This window comes from Danio rerio, chromosome 1 (genome assembly GCF_049306965.1).
Source record: "Danio rerio strain Tuebingen ecotype United States chromosome 1, GRCz12tu, whole genome shotgun sequence".
Lineage (NCBI taxonomy): Eukaryota > Metazoa > Chordata > Actinopteri > Cypriniformes > Danionidae > Danio > Danio rerio.
In genome coordinates, this window is record NC_133176.1 from 59671028 (window position 1) to 59690000 (window position 18973).

The 18973-nt window shown below is 38.2% G+C and overlaps 2 protein-coding genes across 7 annotated transcripts in view; one reads left to right on the forward strand and one right to left on the reverse strand.

The window, feature by feature from the left end:
- The first annotated feature begins 631 nt into the window (after positions 1–631).
- Positions 632–5080, forward strand: crb3b (crumbs homolog 3b). The gene is given in 2 exon segments (NM_001045323.2): positions 632–723; positions 3901–5080. A coding segment is annotated over 1 exon segment (291 nt). The 5' UTR covers positions 632–723; positions 3901–3983; the 3' UTR covers positions 4275–5080.
- A 2903-nt stretch (positions 5081–7983) lies between these two features.
- Positions 7984–18973, reverse strand: part of dennd1c (DENN domain containing 1C) — a 138374-nt gene continuing 127384 nt past the window's right edge. For 4 of the 6 annotated variants that reach the window (XM_073906580.1, XM_073906618.1, XM_005168402.6 and 1 more), the window contains 10 exons: positions 17617–17742; positions 17438–17539; positions 16403–16493; positions 16282–16322; positions 15691–15741; positions 14699–14746; positions 12925–13044; positions 12478–12560; positions 11214–11427; positions 7984–9228 (listed from right to left, as the gene is read on the reverse strand). In XM_073906580.1, coding sequence (XP_073762681.1) covers positions 8446–9228; positions 11214–11427; positions 12478–12560; positions 12925–13044; positions 14699–14746; positions 15691–15741; positions 16282–16322; positions 16403–16493; positions 17438–17539; positions 17617–17742 — 1659 coding nt within the window. In that variant the 3' untranslated portion in view covers positions 7984–8445. The remainder of the gene's footprint in view (positions 9229–11213; positions 11428–12477; positions 12561–12924; positions 13045–14698; positions 14747–15690; positions 15742–16281; positions 16323–16402; positions 16494–17437; positions 17540–17616; positions 17743–18973) is intronic. The other 2 variants (XM_073906598.1, XM_073906609.1) reach the window with 1 other exon arrangement.

Consider the following 18973-nt stretch of genomic DNA (forward strand, 5'->3'; position numbering starts at 1 on the left):
CCAGCCAAATCCAGCTTAAACCAGCTTGAACAGCCTGGTTTAAGCTGGATATAGCTGGTTTTGGCTGGACTCTCAGCTTGGCTAGGCTGGTCAAGCTGGTTTTAACTAGTCATCTCCCAGCCTAACCAGCTAAGACCAGGCTGGAAATGGCTGGAAACCAGCCTGGAAGTGGCCAAAACCCCTCTAAAACCAGCCTGGTCGACCAGCTAAAACCAGCCAACCAGCTTAGGCTGGTTTAAGCTGGATTTTTCAGCAGGGTTCAATCAAGTGTGTTCATTGCTACCCATAAAAGTACAATTATATAATAAGAAAAGTTTGCAACATCAAGCAGCACAACAAGCTGTTTTTAACATCTAAAAACCAATGCTAGTGAATGAGTCTCGAGCTAACACATGTAATGGACGCGCCCGCTCCACGTGAAGAATAAGGTTTCAGTTTATCCAGAAATAACACTCATCACATCAGGCATATTAAGGATGTGTTGAGTGTTTAAAGGGAAAAGGGGGCGTTGAAATTCCTGAGCTTCAGTTTCGGGAGTCGAACAGGTACAGCGGGTTTTTGCGCGCTTCCGGTCGCAGGTGACAGGAGTTCCGTCATGAACGCGCAAATCAAACCAGAGCCGTCGCGCTCCTCTGCCGGACGCTTTACGAGCTCCTGATAATGTGGGATTCATGATAAAAACACCAATGAGATTTCCTTTAAGGATGTTCAAGCTCTTCCCAGGTGAGTTTTTCTTTCAGTAAGATGATTTCTTTCCTCTCAGGCAGTTCTGAGAACAGCTCGTCCAACCGGCTGCACCGCCGACATTCCGTGAGGAGTGCTGAGGTAAAAATAGTAATATATTAGCCTACACTGTTAAACATATCGTAATCTTTCAAAAATATATGAATAAAAGCAAATATAACAACACTTTCACATTAGTGTTTAGTCACGTTAAAGTACAGTAACCTGTACGTGTGTGTTGTTAATTTTTCGATTATCATTAAGATTATTATGTTGTTACTGCTTGATAAAATGAGCTAAAGTTGGTTTAATATTCCCACATTCGTTCAGTGACAACTAGTGACTCAGTCCCTATATGGTTTACCACAATTTTGAAAGTAAAATTATGATTTTAAAACAACATTAGCACTATTTAATTCACTGAATAATGTTGTACTTTGTTAGTCATTGACTACTAATATTATTTCCCATTTATAATTAGCAAATAATACTGAAATAATAGGTATCATTAAGATTATGTCTGTTCAACAACGTTTGATAAAATGAGGTAAACTTTGTTTAATATTCCTACATTCATTCAGTGACAGCTATTGACTAGATTCCTATATTGTTTACTGCTATTTTGAGAAAATTCAGTCTGAAATTGCATGTGCAGTAGGCTAAGTATGATTTTAAAACAGCATTAGCACTATTTAATTGACTTAATACTGTTGTACTTTAATATTCATTGGCTACTAATATAATTTCCCTATTTACAATTAGCAAATAACACTGAAATAATAGCTATAAATTAAGGAAAAAGTCCGAATGTGCAAATATAAAATCAACTTTACCTCAAATCACTGTAGTGATGTAAAAGTACAGTAGTTTATGTGTGCTGTTAATTTTTCAATTGTTATTTTTATTAAGATTATTATTGCTCTCAGTTCAACACCGCTCAATAAAATGAGGAAAACTTGGTTTAATATTCCTACATTAATTCAATGACAACTAGTGACTCGATCCATATATTGTTTACTGCTATTTTGAGAAAATTCAGTCTGAAATTGCATGTACAGTAGGCTAAGTAGGGTCTTAAAACAACATTAGAATTACTTAATTGACTGAATGATGTTGTACTTTGATAGTCATTGCCTGCTAATGGATTCCCTATTTAGAATTTGCAAATAAAACTAAAATTATAGCTATTATTAGGGAGGTAGTCCAAATGTGCGAATATAAAAAATCAACTTTATCTCAAATCACATTAGCAATGTGAAAGTACACTAGCTTATTAGTAAGATTATTATGTTATCAGTTCAACCCCACTTAATAAATAGTCTACATAATCTCCAGAAAACATACAGTATACACTCGATTTAACAAGTCTAAGAATTCCTCAACAGTGAACGAAACTCTTTTACAGTTGTAAAAGTATCATGTGTCAGATGACAGTGTGGTATTTTGATACGATTCATGCGGGTAAATGATGTAAAGTGACTGTGAGGCACACTTATGTGTAAATCTACACTGTAGATGTAAAGACTCGAGATAAAATGTTTGACGTTCGTTTTGTACAGGACTCGCTTCATGAGCTCTTTAATAATAAGTCTGATAGGCTACAGATATTGGAGGAAATAAAGAGACTAGAAGAAAATTATGTTTCTTTGAATGTGTTTATTGGGTATAGATTTGAGTAAAATATTGTAATTTGTTGGAATTTTATATCTAAATATGTTTTTTTTCTCTGAAAATAATATAATTATCCACTGAATTTTTGTTTCCTTGCTATTTTTAAAGATATTTGGATTATTTTGCCTAATTTAAATAAGCATAAGTTTTGTAATTTCATGTAGACAATGCTCTAAATTAAATTAACATTTTAAGTTATATTCAAGACCGTTATAAGTAGTTTTTATTTCTTCTTGATTTATTTTGGTATGGGTTTAAATGAAATATTAGAGATTTTATTTATTTTTCAGAAAAAGTAAATATAAATTGTTGTGATTAAAAATGATTATTCTTTTAATCAGATATTTGTTTAATTTTCTAAAGATAAAATAGGATTAAAATTGATATAGGTTGTTTAAAAATGTAAATAAGCATTCTTATTTTACGTGAATAATTCTCTAAATGGCGTTTTTATTGTTTAATTTTAAGAATATTAGCTGTTTTCAAACACATAACTCTAAATCAAAAACACAGAAGAATATTTCAAGTGAAAACCAATAATTTAATTGTGTAACTGTATTTCCGTCATTGTTAATTCATAGTCTTGATGCTCTAAAATGTGTATTAGAGAATTTCTCAACACTTTTGTTAACTTTGACTGGACGCATGTTAAACATGAGTAAATATTAGATTTGTTATAGCAAACACAATGGTTTATTTACCCAAAATGTGTTTAACCAAAAGCCTTACTCCTCCTACTCATGTCATTTCCAAAGCCGTATGACTGACTTTCTTCAGAAATTAACACCGTGGAGAAGCTATTTAAATATTTGTACTGATTAAACTGACTGGGCTTTAAAAAGCCATCATTTACACACGTTTGACTTTCTTTCCTCCGTAAACAAAAGAAGATATTTAGAAGAATGTTGACAAGCTGCAGCCAATGACATCCATAGTATTTTTTTATCAGCATTCTTCAAGTTATTATCTGAGAAAAACGTTTTTGACAGTGAGTATTCATTTTAAGAGGATCTATAGGTTAAAATCCACATTAAACTTTTATTTCAGTATGACGATGTTCATTTTCTACTAAAACTGACTATTGATTAGGGGGCGGGGTTTATTTTTAAACTCTTCCTCTGATCTTTCTCTAACAGCGAACTAATTGTTTGATGGGTGTGGCTAAACAGATTTCGCCCAATCAGAGAAGGACTTCCATTCAAGAGTAGAAGATGTTCAGATCTTGATTAAAGATTACCAAAACCTATTTCCTATTTAAATGCATTAACATGCACAGATTAATTATTCACCCTAAGACTAACAAAATAAACCTAGAAACTGTTGATTTCCTTCAGACTTTTCCTTCAAAAGTAAAGCTGAGTGAATGATTGGTTTTAATGGACGTCCTTGTTGCTGTAGGCTGTGGAGGACTAATAATTAACTCCACCAGCCGAACAGTAGAGCCATTATCATCATCTTGTTTGAGCTTTGCAGGAATGCCTAATTACCATCTCGCTCTTCCTCTAGGTTAAAGTCCACTCTTCCAAAAAAAAAAAAATGTGAAGGGATGACAGTGGTGTAGTCTCTCCGGCTCTAAAAAACCAACACGGATGCTCTCGTCTGGTGTCGTCTTAACGGGACACGCCTTTGAAACACGGATGTTTTCAGATTGTTTGTTTGCCGTGAGCATCATGAGTTCGGGGAGCGTGTCGGACCTGTATATGCCAGCGTTGTTCCTGCTGGTTTTGGCGTTGGCTCTGTTTTCTTGCGTGCTTCGCAAGAAGCGTCAGATGGAGGGATCGTATCAACCCAGCGCCGAAGAGCGCAAGCAAGTCAAAAACCGAGGAGTGGAGAAACCCGGTCTCGCTCTGCCATTGCCAAAAGAGGAAAGACTGATATAAAGGGGAAATCCCATTGCCAAAAGAGGAAAGACTGATTTAAAGGGGAAAAAGCACACCATTCTTTGAGTTAATGAGGTCAACCTAAACTAAACTTGTTTTATAAAGCTGTATATATTGAGTTTACACGTCATGGTGGACACACAGAAATCACTAGAAAAGGTGGTGGGTATTTATTGGTCATTTTTGACTGGGATACAAGAAGTCTTTGCACCGTTACAGCTGAATAATGAACTTAAACACACTTGGGAGATATTTGAAGACACATGCGAATGCATTCAGTGAAGAAATGTGAAGTTTACACGCACAACCAAACCAGTTTTGTTTCCTTTATCAGTGCTTTCGGTTTACCTAGTCCAAAGTCTTTCTTAAAGAGACGGTTCCCCCTAAAATTAACATTTAATTACAATTCACTCTTCCTGAAAGACTTGATGAGTTTGTTTTTTTTTTCTGTTGAGAACAAAAGGAGATATCTTACATTGACTTCCATAGTAGGAAAAACAAATACTGCGGAATCGACAACTTTCTTGATCTTTCTTTCATGTTCAGCAGAAGAAAGTGAAACAGGTTTGGAAAAAGTGGAGTAAATGATGACAGAGTTTTCATTTTAGGGTGAACTGTCTCTTTAAGGAGACACATGGCAGCTTTACCTCCAAAATATTGTACCATTACACTACTGAAAACATAAATGTCTAAATTATGAACACATCTGGAGAGGAAAGATTATATTTGTACTTTGCCAGGTACTGTTTTTGTACTGTATATAACACTTTAATATCTGTATCTACTGAGTAAAAGGCATCTTTGAGTAAATAACCTTGTCCTTAGTTTTGCGTGCCGCTCGCAGTGTGTAATTTGAGAGTTTTTGGTTTCGACTGAGTCAATATTTGCTCGGAGTCAGCACAGTGATAAGCCTTTTATAAATGATTACAGATGTTTTGGATAAACAGGGTTGGACAGAGGTGGTCAGAATTGGTGCATTGATCAATTCATGTGGATGACATTGATTTAAAAATGAAAGGTAAAATAAATCCACCTGATCTACTCAAGATTATTGGTCTTCTTGTGAATGATTCATGTGTATGTGTGTAAGGGGGAAAAATTACCTTGCGTTTTCTTTGAATTACTTTCGATTCTGATTGGCTGATGAACATTCTTAGGTGTGCTGTTATTTTTTGAAAGTAGTTCCGGTAGCTTTTGAGCACATTACAGCTCCATATCACTCCACTGAATGATTTATTTCACAGCAAATCTCATCAAAACACAACAGAAAGCTTTTGAGGAGATGTGTGACAAACTAATGCTACACACAGGACATGTTTGAGGACAGGAACCTGACAAATATCTCAAATACAAAGGGGATAACCAAAGTATAAGCTTAATAATTGACCTTTTAAATCAGTGGCCTTTAGTTTTTTTTGGCACTCAGTGGGCGGAGCCACACACACTCCAGCTGACATCACATGCATAACATCTATTATTTGACTCCAGTGTTTCTCAATCCTGGCCCTCACGCTGCACATTTCCTATGTTTCTCTTTTCACATCTTACTTTTGTTCTAATTCGACAAGTGCCCTGCAAAGTGGACATCACAGGATATTCTGCCATGATTTCTGGAAGCATATGTTTTATTTAAATGGCATTTATAGTGTGTAATATGCAAATTTACATTGTATTCATATATGGAGGAATATTATGTCACGCTTGACGCTTCTCTAGTAAGACATTGCAGCCGATGTCATTGTGTAAAATCCATGAATGAACGCTCTGAAGTGAAATAAAGGCTGCTCATGCTTAGTCAGAGAGAATAATGAAGGAGAGGGGACTAGGGAACAATGCACACTATGTAGGGATGTGTCCAACACAGGCTCATTGTGAAAACGTACCCCTGTATACATTTCTGGAGAGCAAGAATTATGTAGCCAGAACTACGTATGACTGCATTTGCTCTTTAAAACAAAAGCTAAGGGTGCTATAACACCACTGACGGCTTCTGTTTCTTTTCATACTACCAGCTGATCGCTTACCTCCATGTGGACGGCTTTTCCGCTGTTATCAGTTTGCCCAGTAGCTCGCCATGTATGTCGGTGGGCTTGAGACAGAGAGTTGACTGTAATGACAGGGTTCACGTCCGGCGAAGGACAGTTGCAGAAAGCAGGTAAAACAAAAAGGCAAAAAATACAACAAAACAAGTAAATACCAGAGTGAAAATGTGGTAAAATCTGAAAACGTGGTAAAAAACAGGCGGCCGCAATGGGTTTTCCTTGTCTGGATTGCTCTTGAAAACACTGTTGGGTTGGGTTAATTTTTTGAAAGGGGGTCGGAGGGTCAATCGGTGCTTTTGAAAACACTATCCGCTTGTTAAGTCGTGACTACCAGTGACGTATGAATTACTGTTTCCGGGTCCAAGCTGTAGTTATTTGAATTGAGTAAATGTTCATTTATGACCACCTTTTAGCCATATCACACATTAAAGTGAATTTTACATAAAATCATAGTGTACACACAAATTGTAACCATTTATAACAATCAACTACTGGCCATCGGATATAAGGCATGGTGCGAATATATATATATATATATATATATATATATATATATATATATATATATATATTCGATATATATATTCGATATATATATATATATATATATATATATTCGATATATATTAGAGCTGCACAATTAATAGTTAAAAAATCGCGATCTCGATTCGAGCCCCTACATGATCTTAATCCAGTTTTTCTACGATTCTGTCAATCATATTTTTAAGTTCAGGAGAGAAGAAAAGGCGGCTGCACGAGTCTTTTCATTGTTTCACACACGTTGCTCAGTGATATTGACACCTCCAAATGATGTTGAATGAGTCACATACTGTATTTATAAGGTATAATTTAACTAAAAATGTCATTATTGTCGTAACATAATGATGTTTTCGCGATCGGGAAATCACACGTGACATGAGCAGCTGACCGTGAGCTGTGATCACAGAGAGGGCGCGCTAGCGCTCTACTTAATGATAGTTAATGATAGACGCACGCGCGTCTACTTTAGTGAACAGAACCTGCATATGTTGCGAGTAACAGGTAATACAGTTGTAAATAATATTCAGTTTGTGGCACAGAGTGATCGTTTGGGAGCCGCGCGCAAAGTATGAACAAGCACTTAGCAGTCAGAATGAAACTGAAAGTGTGCACTTCATTCAAATGATCGTATCGCATTTTAGAGTTATGATTACGACAAGCATTTGATATGTTTGTTCTTTCATAGCGAACCCACAGTTGTGCATGAAAATAAATGTTTACAGTGTCAGTATAACTACCCTAGCCTATATATTGTAGAATATAATCTGATAATGGCAAATGTCTGATTTTACCAGTGAATAAAATTGTCTAATATGACAGATTGCAAGCATATATCTCAAACATAATAATTCAACATCAGAATTATTATAAGTAGAATAGAATTATTTATAGAAACCAGTTCACACAATACACATAATATTATTATCGATGTTGTGCTATATGTTTGTTTTTACCATACCTTTATATTACATCCACAGAATCGTGAGAAAATCGTGATCTTTATTTTAAGCAAGAAAAATAGCGATTCTCATTTTAGCCAGAATCAAGCAGCTCTAATATATATATATATATATATATATATATATATATATATATATATCGATAGTGATTTTCGAACATATTACATCGCTTTGTAAACGTTTATTATTACCATTTGATGAATCTCCTCATAAAGTTTGAGTTTGTTGTCACACTTAACAAGCGGATTGATTGGGTTTAGGCAAGGTGGTATCGGTTGGTCAGTTAGTCGCCAGCGGCCTCTGGTGGTTTTACGCGAGAACAGCAGGTGCAAATGGCACTCGTGAGAAAAATTTGAGATCTGAAAAAGTATACACAGCAGCCTCTGGTGGATTCATGAAAACAAAAACTGCAAAAAAAAACAGCTCCTGGAAGATATTTCGTGATCTCTAGAAATGTATATAGGGGTACATATCAATAATGAGCTTGTGTTGGATGTGTCAGTGAGAACACAGTTCATGCATCTAAATTGGCTCTGTTTAAAAGACATGCAAAATATTCAGATTGAGTATATTATATATGTGCAGATTGAGAAATGCTTTTATACCAAAATATACGTAATGTTTGATGCTCTAATGTTCGAATCTCTTCTTCAGCTCTGAGACTTTAACAGGAGCCTGTTCTTGCTCCTCTGCGTTTGATGTAACTGGTGATTTTGTGCATTCTTCTTCACTCTGCATTGCCTTTGCTGAGCCCACATTGATTTTCAAGCTTCTTAGAGGGGATTTGGGAGAGTTTTCCTTCCCTCTGCAAACTGGAGAGTCCACCAACACCTTGGACTGGAACAGAGCTACGGTAGATGAGACTTTAGGCAATTGAGCTTCAGCACTTTTCTCCTCAGGCTCTTCTCTTTGGTCTATCTTTACTTTGAGAGAGATGCTTTCTTCATGCGTGTGTCCATTTGATGCATCAGGTGTCTCGTTTTGAAGCTCTTCCTCTTCTTTGTCAGTTTGCGTCTCAGTCCTTTCTTCAGCTATTGTTTCCGTATCCAGGCTTTCCTCCATTGTACCGTTCATTTGTGTGTAATCTTGTGTGTTTTCTTGCACTTCTTGAGAGCTCTCCACAGAAGCGTCTTCTAGATCTTGTAGATCAGAGCGCAGTGTTTCCCCCAACTCTGTCAAGTCCTTCTCTAACTCATTAAGCTCATTTTCTGATCCGTCAATCATTATGATAGACTCCTCCTCCTCATTGAAAGTCCCCTTCTCCTCATTGACAGTCCCCTCCTCCTCACCACCACCAGGCCCCTCCCCCTCACCATCAGGCCCCTCCTCTAACTCCTCCTCCCAACTCATCAGGCTTCCGCTGTTTGCAAAAGACGGACTCAGGCTCTCCTGGCTTGGGTTTGCTAATCCCTTCTGGAAGAGAAATGAAATTAAATGGTAAGAGAGTTTGGATCAGCAGTGAACAGCTCTGTTTGATCATTACAAATCAGGTAAGATCAACAAAAACTCACTTTTTTTGTTACTTTTATACTGCAGAGCTACTTTAGCTGATTGCCTTAAATGTGTATAAAGTTAATACAGTGCATTTACATTTTTGACTCTAATGTGATGTTTTTCAACTTTTAGGAAAAACTAGACACCATGTGAAATAAAAGGCCAGTCTGCAAAGGAACCAGTAATGTGCTGTTTTTTTAAAGCAACAACATCGGTAACTACTGATTTGTCCTGGGTCTTCCCCGATGCCTCCTCTCAGTGGGACATGCCTGGAACACATCCCTAGGTAGGCGTGGGGGGGGGGTTTAAAAATAATAATAATAATTAAAAAAATTTTAATTATTAAAAAAAAACTCTGAATTGTGGAAAATATATGTATATATACCTTAAATAATTGTCTAAGTAGAAAGAAAACCACATTTATCATTTAAAATGCATTTAGATACAGTTGAGTTCCCCCTCCCCTTCCTCAAAGTGGTTCGGTCCACTGTGTGCTTTTTTTTCCCCCTCGTCTCACCTACTCCCACACAGGCACACGTCAGGTGTGCGGCTGCGGCTGAGTAAATGTAGAATTTCAGTAAGTACGTAGGGGATTTTATTCACCTTAAATAAAGCGATTCTCTTCAGTGTAGTTTATACAGACTCGTTCATAAATTAGTTGTGGCAAAAATTCTCCATGAATCTGCTGTATTAGCGATTAAAATTACTTATCTAGTTAACGTTAGCTTAGTTTGTTGCCAACGCTAAAGCCGTTTCCCATGCAGTTTAATTTCAGTTCCTTCTTCACCATAACGGACCGGTACATTGACCCCATTACTGCTGCCGCTGCACCAATCCGCCTGTCAAGAGCCAGATTCTGTGCCTGACGATTGGGTTGTTGTGGTCCCACCACCCAATCCACAAAGCACCGTTTTTAAACCTGTCACCTAAGACCTTTTTGCCTTGAGAGACCCTACCAGCGGCGTGAGCCCCCAACAACATAGCTCTCGGGATCACTCAGCTCTCAAACCCCTCCACCAAGATAAGGTGGCGATTCATAATTTTAATTCAGTTCAATTAATCTTTATTTCTATAGCGCTTTTACAATGTAGATTGTGTCAAAGCAGCTTAACATAGAAGATTTTAGATTTATATATAAGTTTTAGGGGCGAAGCAGTGGTGCAGTAGGTAGTGCTGTCGCCTAACAGCGAAAAGGTCGCTGGTTCGAGCCTCGGCTCAGTTGGCGTTTCTGTGTGGAGTTTGCATGTTCTCCCCAATAGCATCTGGACGCAGCCTTTATGATGCAAGCTGAGACTGCATCTCTCAGCGATGCAATGTCAGACTCAATGGAGTGAGTGACGTCACTGTGACGGGTGGGGTTAGGTGAGCGCATTAAAAAGCATTGGATGCAGCTCAGATTGCACTGCACCGAGTCTGCAGCCAGACCCCTCTCGTTCTCCCTGCGTTGGCGTCGGTTTCCTCCGGGTGCTCTGATTTCCCCCACAGTCCAAAGACATGCGGTACAGGTGAATTGGGTAGGCTAAATTGTCCAACGTGTATGAGTGTGTGTGTGAATGTGTGTGTGTGGATGTTTCCCAGAGATGGGTTGCGGCTGGAAGGGCATCCGCTGCGTAAAACTTGCTGGATAAGCTGGCGGTTCATTCCGCTGTGGCGACCCCGGATTAATTAAGGGACTAAGCTGACAGGAAATTGAATGAATGATTATAAGTTTTACTAAGGTATTTTCAGTGAGGAGAAATATTTCTAGGCTTTTATTAGTGTTTTGATTAATTATTAATTTTATTTGTTAATAATGGGACTAAGCCAAAAAGAAAATTAATGAGTGAATGAATTTATGATGTAATTTCATTTATCTAAAAAAAGATAAGGCGGCATGGTGGCTTAGTGGTTAGCGCGATTCTTACATGCGAGATGAATTCGCTGCTGTCGGAGCGGAAGAGGTCGAGGCTGCGTGTGCCGTACAGTAAACCCGGCTCTCTGGAGCTCTGAGCGCTCAGGGTGTCGAAGATCTCGCCCAGCAGGTCCATCTCCTCCGCATCGGCCAGCAGAGAGAAATCCTCCTCCTCCTCCTCCTGTACGTCACTGCTGCCAGAACACTGATCTACAGCATCTGCTGCGCTGCAGGCCGAGACACAGGTGGAGAGGTTGAGGGATGGATGGAAGGATGTATAAATGAATGTATAGATGGATGGATGGATGGATGGATGGATGGATGATATGTGGGTTGATGGATGGTTGCATGAGTGTATGGGTGGATGTATGGTTGTATGAATGGATGATGTATGGTAGGATGGATGGATGAATGCATGTATAGATGTATGGTTTTGTGGTTGGATGGATGGATGGATGTATGAATGGATGATTTATGGGTGGTTGATGGATGAATGCATGAATAGATGTATGGTTCTGTGGATGAATGGATGGATGGTTGTATTAATGGATGATTTATGGGTGGATGGATGGATGAATGCATGTATAGATGTATGGTTCGATGGATGGATGAATGTATAGATGTATGGGTGGGTGATGGATGGTTGTATAGATGAATGGGTGATCTATGGGTTGGTGGACTTATAGATGTATGGGTGGATGGATGGATGGATAATGTATGCGTGGGTGGGTGGATGGATGATGCATGGGTGTATTTATATGCTTAATCTATGGGTGGATGGATGAATGAATGTATGGGTAGATGAATAGATGATCTATGGCTGGGTGGATGGATGATGTATGGGTGGATGAATGAATGAGTGTATAGATGTATGGGTGTATTTATATGGTTAATCTATGGGTGGATGAATGAATGAATGTATAGTGGTATGGATGGATGAATAAATGTATGGGTAGATAAATAGATGATCTATGGGTGGGTGGGTGTATAGATGAATAAATTTTATATAGGTGGGTGGATTGATGAATGGTTGTATGGATGAATGATGTGTAGGTAGGTGAATTTATAGCTGGATGGATGAATAAATGAACCGCTGGAAAGATGAATGGATGGACATATATATATATATATATTATAGATGAGTGGAGGTGTAGATGTATGATAATTGAATGTATAGATGGATGTATGGATGAAAGGGAATGGATGGACTGATAAAAATATTAGTGGGTGGGTAGACAGATAGACAGATATATAGATGGATGGATGGATCTTCTCACCTGTCCTCATAGGTGGTGTTGTTAACTGGTGTCTTTTGCTCTTTTTGCCGATGGTGTTTCTGTGCAGGCCGTCGAGGACGAGACTGGAAGAAAAGCAGGAGTCCAGCACAGTGTGTTTATTTGCTGAACACTACGCTAGGAAGTGTTCACACACGCTTCCTGTTTAAGTTTCATTCAGGTTTTAAATCTATTATTTTGATCTGTTAACTGTTATTAAATCCCTCCACATATTTCAAGCTTTGACAGTATGCTGTTTTTACAGTCATGACGATGAGCAATTTCGAATTTTATTTAAGATTTGAGAGAGAAAAGTCAAAGTGCTGTGCTTTTCCTCACCACTAGAAGGCGCCAAACTGCAGGACTTACTCATGAAGCGTTATAATTTAGTCACTGACTATGAAGCAGATCTGAGGGCAGTTTTTGGGTAGTTTGCCAGGCGTCACTCACCTTGCCAAAGTGCTGTGTGATTGGCAGACGGTTCTGAAGGCAGTCTGATTGGATGAGGCGGTACGTGTGCGGTTCACACACAGACCCGCCCCTCTGCAGCGTACAGGCCTCTGGCTGATCCTGAGAGGAAAATACAATTTCAATTCATTTTGTATTTCTTTAGCGCTCTTTATAATGCAGATTTTGTCAAAGCAGATGAACATAGATGAAGAAAAGAGAGTTCAAAAGATAATATTTCAGACTGTAGAACATTCCAGCAATTCAGGCAGGGATGAGATTAATACTACTAATAATAATTATTCCTTACATTTATATAGCACTTTACACAAAGGGGGGGGGGGGGGGGGGTTGGGGGATCTCCTCATCCACCACCAGTGTGCAGCATCCACCTATATTATGATATGCTGGATGGTTAGGAGGCCATGATGGACAGAGGCCAGTGGGCAGATTTGGCCAGGATGCCGGGGTTAAACCCCTACTCTTTTTTAAAGGACATCCTGGGATTTTTAACGACCACAGAGAGTCAGGACCTCGATTTAATGTCTCATTCAAAAGACGGCACTCACTGAGCAGTATAGAGTCCCCGTCACTATACTGGGGCATTAGGACCCACACAGACCACAGGTTGAGCGCTCCCTGCTGGCCTCATTAACACCACTTCCGGCAGCAACCCAGCTGTCCCATGTGGTCTCCCATCCAGGTACTGGCCAGGATCAGCCCTGCTTTGCTTCAGAGGGCGACCAAGAGAGTTGCAGAGAGCTAGCTGCCGGCAATTAGTGTATAATGCTGCTGTAGTTTTAGTTAAATTGAAACAACTTTAATTTAGTAATTAATTAAATTAAAACACTTTATCAGCAACCTACAAAGGCTTTAAGAATCTTGTCTTCAGACAGAGGCTCACAAACAACACTACAAATACAATAAATACAAATATACCAGCGCAAACACATTCAGAAATACACATTTATTTAAAAAAACTACACAATAAGATGTCATTTTCCTCCTATGTGTAAAGCATTTATTGGTCATACATGTTCAACATTTACTAACGCATTATTAAAATCCAATTTCATGCTTGGTGACTAGTTAAAGAATCATGAGTTAACATAAACTAACAATGAACGACTGTATATCATTAAGTAACGTTTACTAACATAAACAAATTCTGTAATAAATGTATAGTTTACTGTTTGATCATGTTAGTGATCACGTAATAGGCATTAACCTATTACCTATTAAAAAAAACAATAGCAGTGGGAATAAATGTCTTTTTGTATTAGGCCTTTTTCTCTAAGAGTACTTTATATCTTTATATATGTACTTTATATCGTCTGTCAGATGGAATTAACTGCAAAGAACCACGAAGAGTCTTTCTCAATAACGGAGGCTTTTCTTTTCATCGCAGCAGTAAATGAATCAGTGTGAGGTGTGTAATGTTCATCTCCTCAGATATACACATTTGCAGACACACAGGTTAATCCTGCGCTCCTCTTTATTTCCGTTTTCCCATTCTCCACACATCTCCTCTTCCTGTCCTCTAGCTCCCTCTGCTGGTCACTACACTACAAGGTGTTTTTCTCTCACCAATCATTTTACTTTGAATGAATTAACTAAGTGTATTTTTTCTCTTAACAGTGAGGGAGTTACACCAGGCCACAATATTAAACGTATAATAGCAGTTTAGATCTGTTAATTCAGATCAGTGTAATGCAAATGAACACAAACGCTGAACACAAACTCACAAAGAGGAAACGGTTATAATATAATGACTCACCTTTGAGGACAGCAGGTTTTTCAGCCCAAATTTGCTGTGATATTTAGTCTGAATGAGATATGAACAGAGTTATGTCATGCAGGATCTATCCATCCTTCCATCCATCAGTCTATCTAACTATCCGTCCGTCTGTTTGTCCATCCATCCATCCATCCATCCACTAGTCTGTCTGTCTGTCTATCTATCTATCTATCTCTCTGTCTGTCCCTCCATCCATCTGTCAGTCTGTCTATCTGTACATCCATCCGTCCGTCCGTCTGTCTATCTGTCTGTCTGTCTGTCTGTCTGTCCCTCCATCCATCTAACTGTCAGTCTGTCTATCTATCTGTACATCCATCCATCCATCTATCCATCTATCTATCTATCCATCCATCCATCCATCTATCTATTTGTCTGTTTATCTATTTGTCTGTCTGTCTGTCTGTCCGTATGTCCATCCATCCATCCGTCCGTCCGTCCGTCCGTCTATCTATCCGTCTATCTATCCGTCTATCTATCTATCTATCTATCTATCTATCTATCTATCTATCTATCTATCTATCTATCTATCTATCTATCTATCTATCTATCTATCTATCTATCTATCTATCTATCTATCTCTGTCTCTCTGTCTGTCTGTCTGTCCATCCGTCCGTCTATCTGTCTGTCTGTCCATCCCTCCATCCATTCATCTAACTGTCCGTCTGTCTATCTATCTGTATATTTATCCATCCGTCCATCCATCCATCCATCTGTCTGTCTGTCTATCTCTATCTGTCAGTCCATCCATCCATCCATCTATTTCTCTTCATTATTTTAGAATCATGTGAATCAATACCGGAGTAATGATACTGAAAGTTCAGTTCTACATAACAGGATTAAATTACATTTGACAACAAGTTTACTTGGAAACCAGATACTGTAAATGGTAAAAATATTTACAATTTTACACTGCATTGTGATCAGATAAATACAGCCTTAAAAACCCCGAAAATGAATGTACAAATACTCACTGCTTTGTTAGCTGTAGACTTCCAGGTCACAATCAGAGCTCCTCCGCCTTTCTGTGGTTAAAAATAAAATAAAAAAGAAACCATTAAAAAATGCATCTTAAAGCCAGCATTGTGTTAAAACACCAGTCAATCAAACCACAGAGTATGCTCTAATTTTATATACATAAGGGACACTGCAAATGAGTCGAAATATCTTCAAATTCCTAAATCAAGAAGCATTAACATATGGTCTCATTTTTAGATATAATATGTCAAAATAAGTTAATAATAATCCAATATTTGTTTTTCCTATTATGCAATTTAATGGTTACAGCTATTGAACATTTTTTAAATATTTTCTTTAGTGTTAAACAGAAGAAAGAAACTCTTATAGATTTGGAAACACTTGATAAATAATCAGCAAATTTTCATTTTTGGGTGAACTGTCCCCTTAAATGTCGTAAAAATGATAAAAATCTCTCTATTAAACATCACTTGGGAAATATTTGACTAAAATATTAAATATTTCACAGGAGGATTTTAATAATAGTGTCTTCAACTGTACACACGCTGCAGATTTACTCACGCATCTTGATTACAGTACAAACATACCTTTAAATTTCCCACCCACTGCCGACACAGTTTAGCTCCACCTGAGAGAAACACAAGCAGATGAGAGGTTAAACTGAATGAAAGTGCAAAAGATAAAAGAAATGTGAATGTAAATGTGCACCTGATGAAGCTCCGCACTGAAGCAGCTCTTCCTCAAACACGTCGCTCGGCTCTTTGCCCTCGTTCAGCATTTCCAGACGCCCGTCGATAAACTGAAGGACATTCAAGTACATTTATAAACGTCTCTCATAGGCGTGGGGTGATAAGCACAAACAATTCACTAATAAACTAACAGCCAAGCACCCTAAACAGTGCAGTGGATTACTTTATATCCGCAGAAAAGTAATATCCAAATAGGTTGTGATTTTGAAACTAATAAAGGCAGCAGAATTTGTGTTTACTTCTACAAAATATTATAAATATTCTAATCTCTCCCCCATCACTGTAACACTTTGCTTAAAGGGGTGTTTATAAGACTGTCATGAAACCTTTATAATCATGACCTGACACATCTCGCATGTGGATGTTTTATGCATGCTTATGTAACGGAGGCCAGCTAGTGTGTGCTGTGCAGGTAAACCTCACTCCTCTGACCTCTAAAGGTGCTCTAGCGACAGCCGCTAGAAGCTATGGTCTTTAGCCTCCTTGTTAGAGCAACCGACTCCCATGCGGAAGGTCACCGGATCGATCCCAGCTCGGAGCGGGTTGGGTGGCGCAGGATCGGCGGGGTTACATTGGTGCCATGACCCGGATGGGAGTGAGGTTTAGGGGGTTGAGTGTAATGGAGGCCAGCTAGTAAGTGCTGTGCAGGTAAACCCCACTCCTCTGACCTCTAAAGGTGCTCTAGCGACAGTCGCTAGAAGCCATGGTCTTTAGCCTCCTTGTTAGAGCAACCGACTCCCATGCGGAAGGTCGCCAGATCGATCCCAGCTCGGAGCGGGTTGGGTGGCGTAGGATCGGCGGGGTTACACTTATAACAACTGTCATACTGTCAGTTAGACGTGTTAAATGCAAAGATGACATTGTTTGTTATGACAACTTGACATAAACAAATACTTCACAACCTGCTTTTGTCCTTTTCATGACAACTCGACATCACCAAGACAACAGAACTCATCATAAATCTGTCACAATAGTGAGTGATGTTGTGTTTTACCTCTTTGAAACACTGCAGATGGACGGCGCTCTCCAGAAACTCCCGCATGCTTGGAGATTTATGATTGAGAAACAGCTCAGTACAGAACACCACGGGCCCATCCTTTAGACAGAGGGAACTGCTTTAGCTGTGTGTTCATCTGTGTGTGTAATTGTGTATCACTCAGTGTGTGTATTTACAGCAGGAGCCTGTAAAGCATCTCTGTATCCTCCGAACAGCAGCGCCTGCGCTCTGAGAAATGCATGAGCGACTCCTGATCCTGCCGCCGCTGCCTGCCGCTTCAGACGGACTTTCAGACCCGCCACCTGCAACAGTAAACAGTGTCAATTCTGAGAAATAAACTCATCATTACACAACTGCAAATGTAAAACTTGAAGTTGTGAGATACAAATTCGCAACCTTGGGGAAAAGGTGATATTATTATTGTGTTATTGTGTGTGTCAGGAACAGGCTCTAGTGCATAGGTGTCAAACTGGACTCCTGCCGCAGCTCTGCACAGTTTTGCTCCAACCCTAATCAAACACAGCTGGTCCAACTAATCAAGGTGTTCAAGACTAATAAAGACTAAGCAAGTCTGAGTTGGAGGTGGTTGGAACTAAACCATGCAGAGCTGCGGCCCTCCAGGAATTGAGTTTGAAACCATTGCCATAGTGCAGGGGTGTCCAAACTACGGCCCGCGGGCCATCTGCAGCCCGCAATCAGTTTTGTGGCGGCCCACGAGGCTTTTTATAAATATCAATAGAATCTGGCCCACTGTAAAAAAATGAATGTAATTCAATAAATAACCACCGGGTGTCACTATTACATGCATTAAATTAAGCAGCAGTTCTTGTTATGATCTATCTATCTATCTATCTATCTATCTATCTATCTATATACACACAGTTGAAGTCTGAATTATTAGCCCATCTTTGATTTATTTCTTCTTTTTCAAATATTTCCTAAATGATGTTTAACAGAGCAAGGACATTTTCACAGTATGTCTGATAATATTTTTTCTTCTGGAGAAAGTTTTATTTGTTTTATTTCGGCTAGAATAAAAGCAGTTTTTAATTTTTTATGAACCATTTTAAGGTCAATATTATTAGCCCCTTAAGTCTTCAGAACAAACCATTGTTGCCTAATTAACTTGCCTAATTACCTTAACTAGACTAGTTAACTTAACTAACCTAGTTAAGCCTTTAAATGTCACTTTAAGCAGTATAGAAGTGTCTTGAAAAATATCTAGTCAAATATTATTTACTGTCATCATGGCAAAGATAAAATAAATCAGTTATTAGAAATGAGTTACTAAAACTATTATGTTTAGAAATGTATACATATATAAACTATTATGTTTATATATGTATATATATGTATTTATATATGTATGTATATATATATATATATATATATATATATATATATATATATATATATACATATATATATATATACATATATATATACATATATATATATGTGTATATGTATATATATATATATATATATATATATATATATATATATATATATATATATATATATATATATATA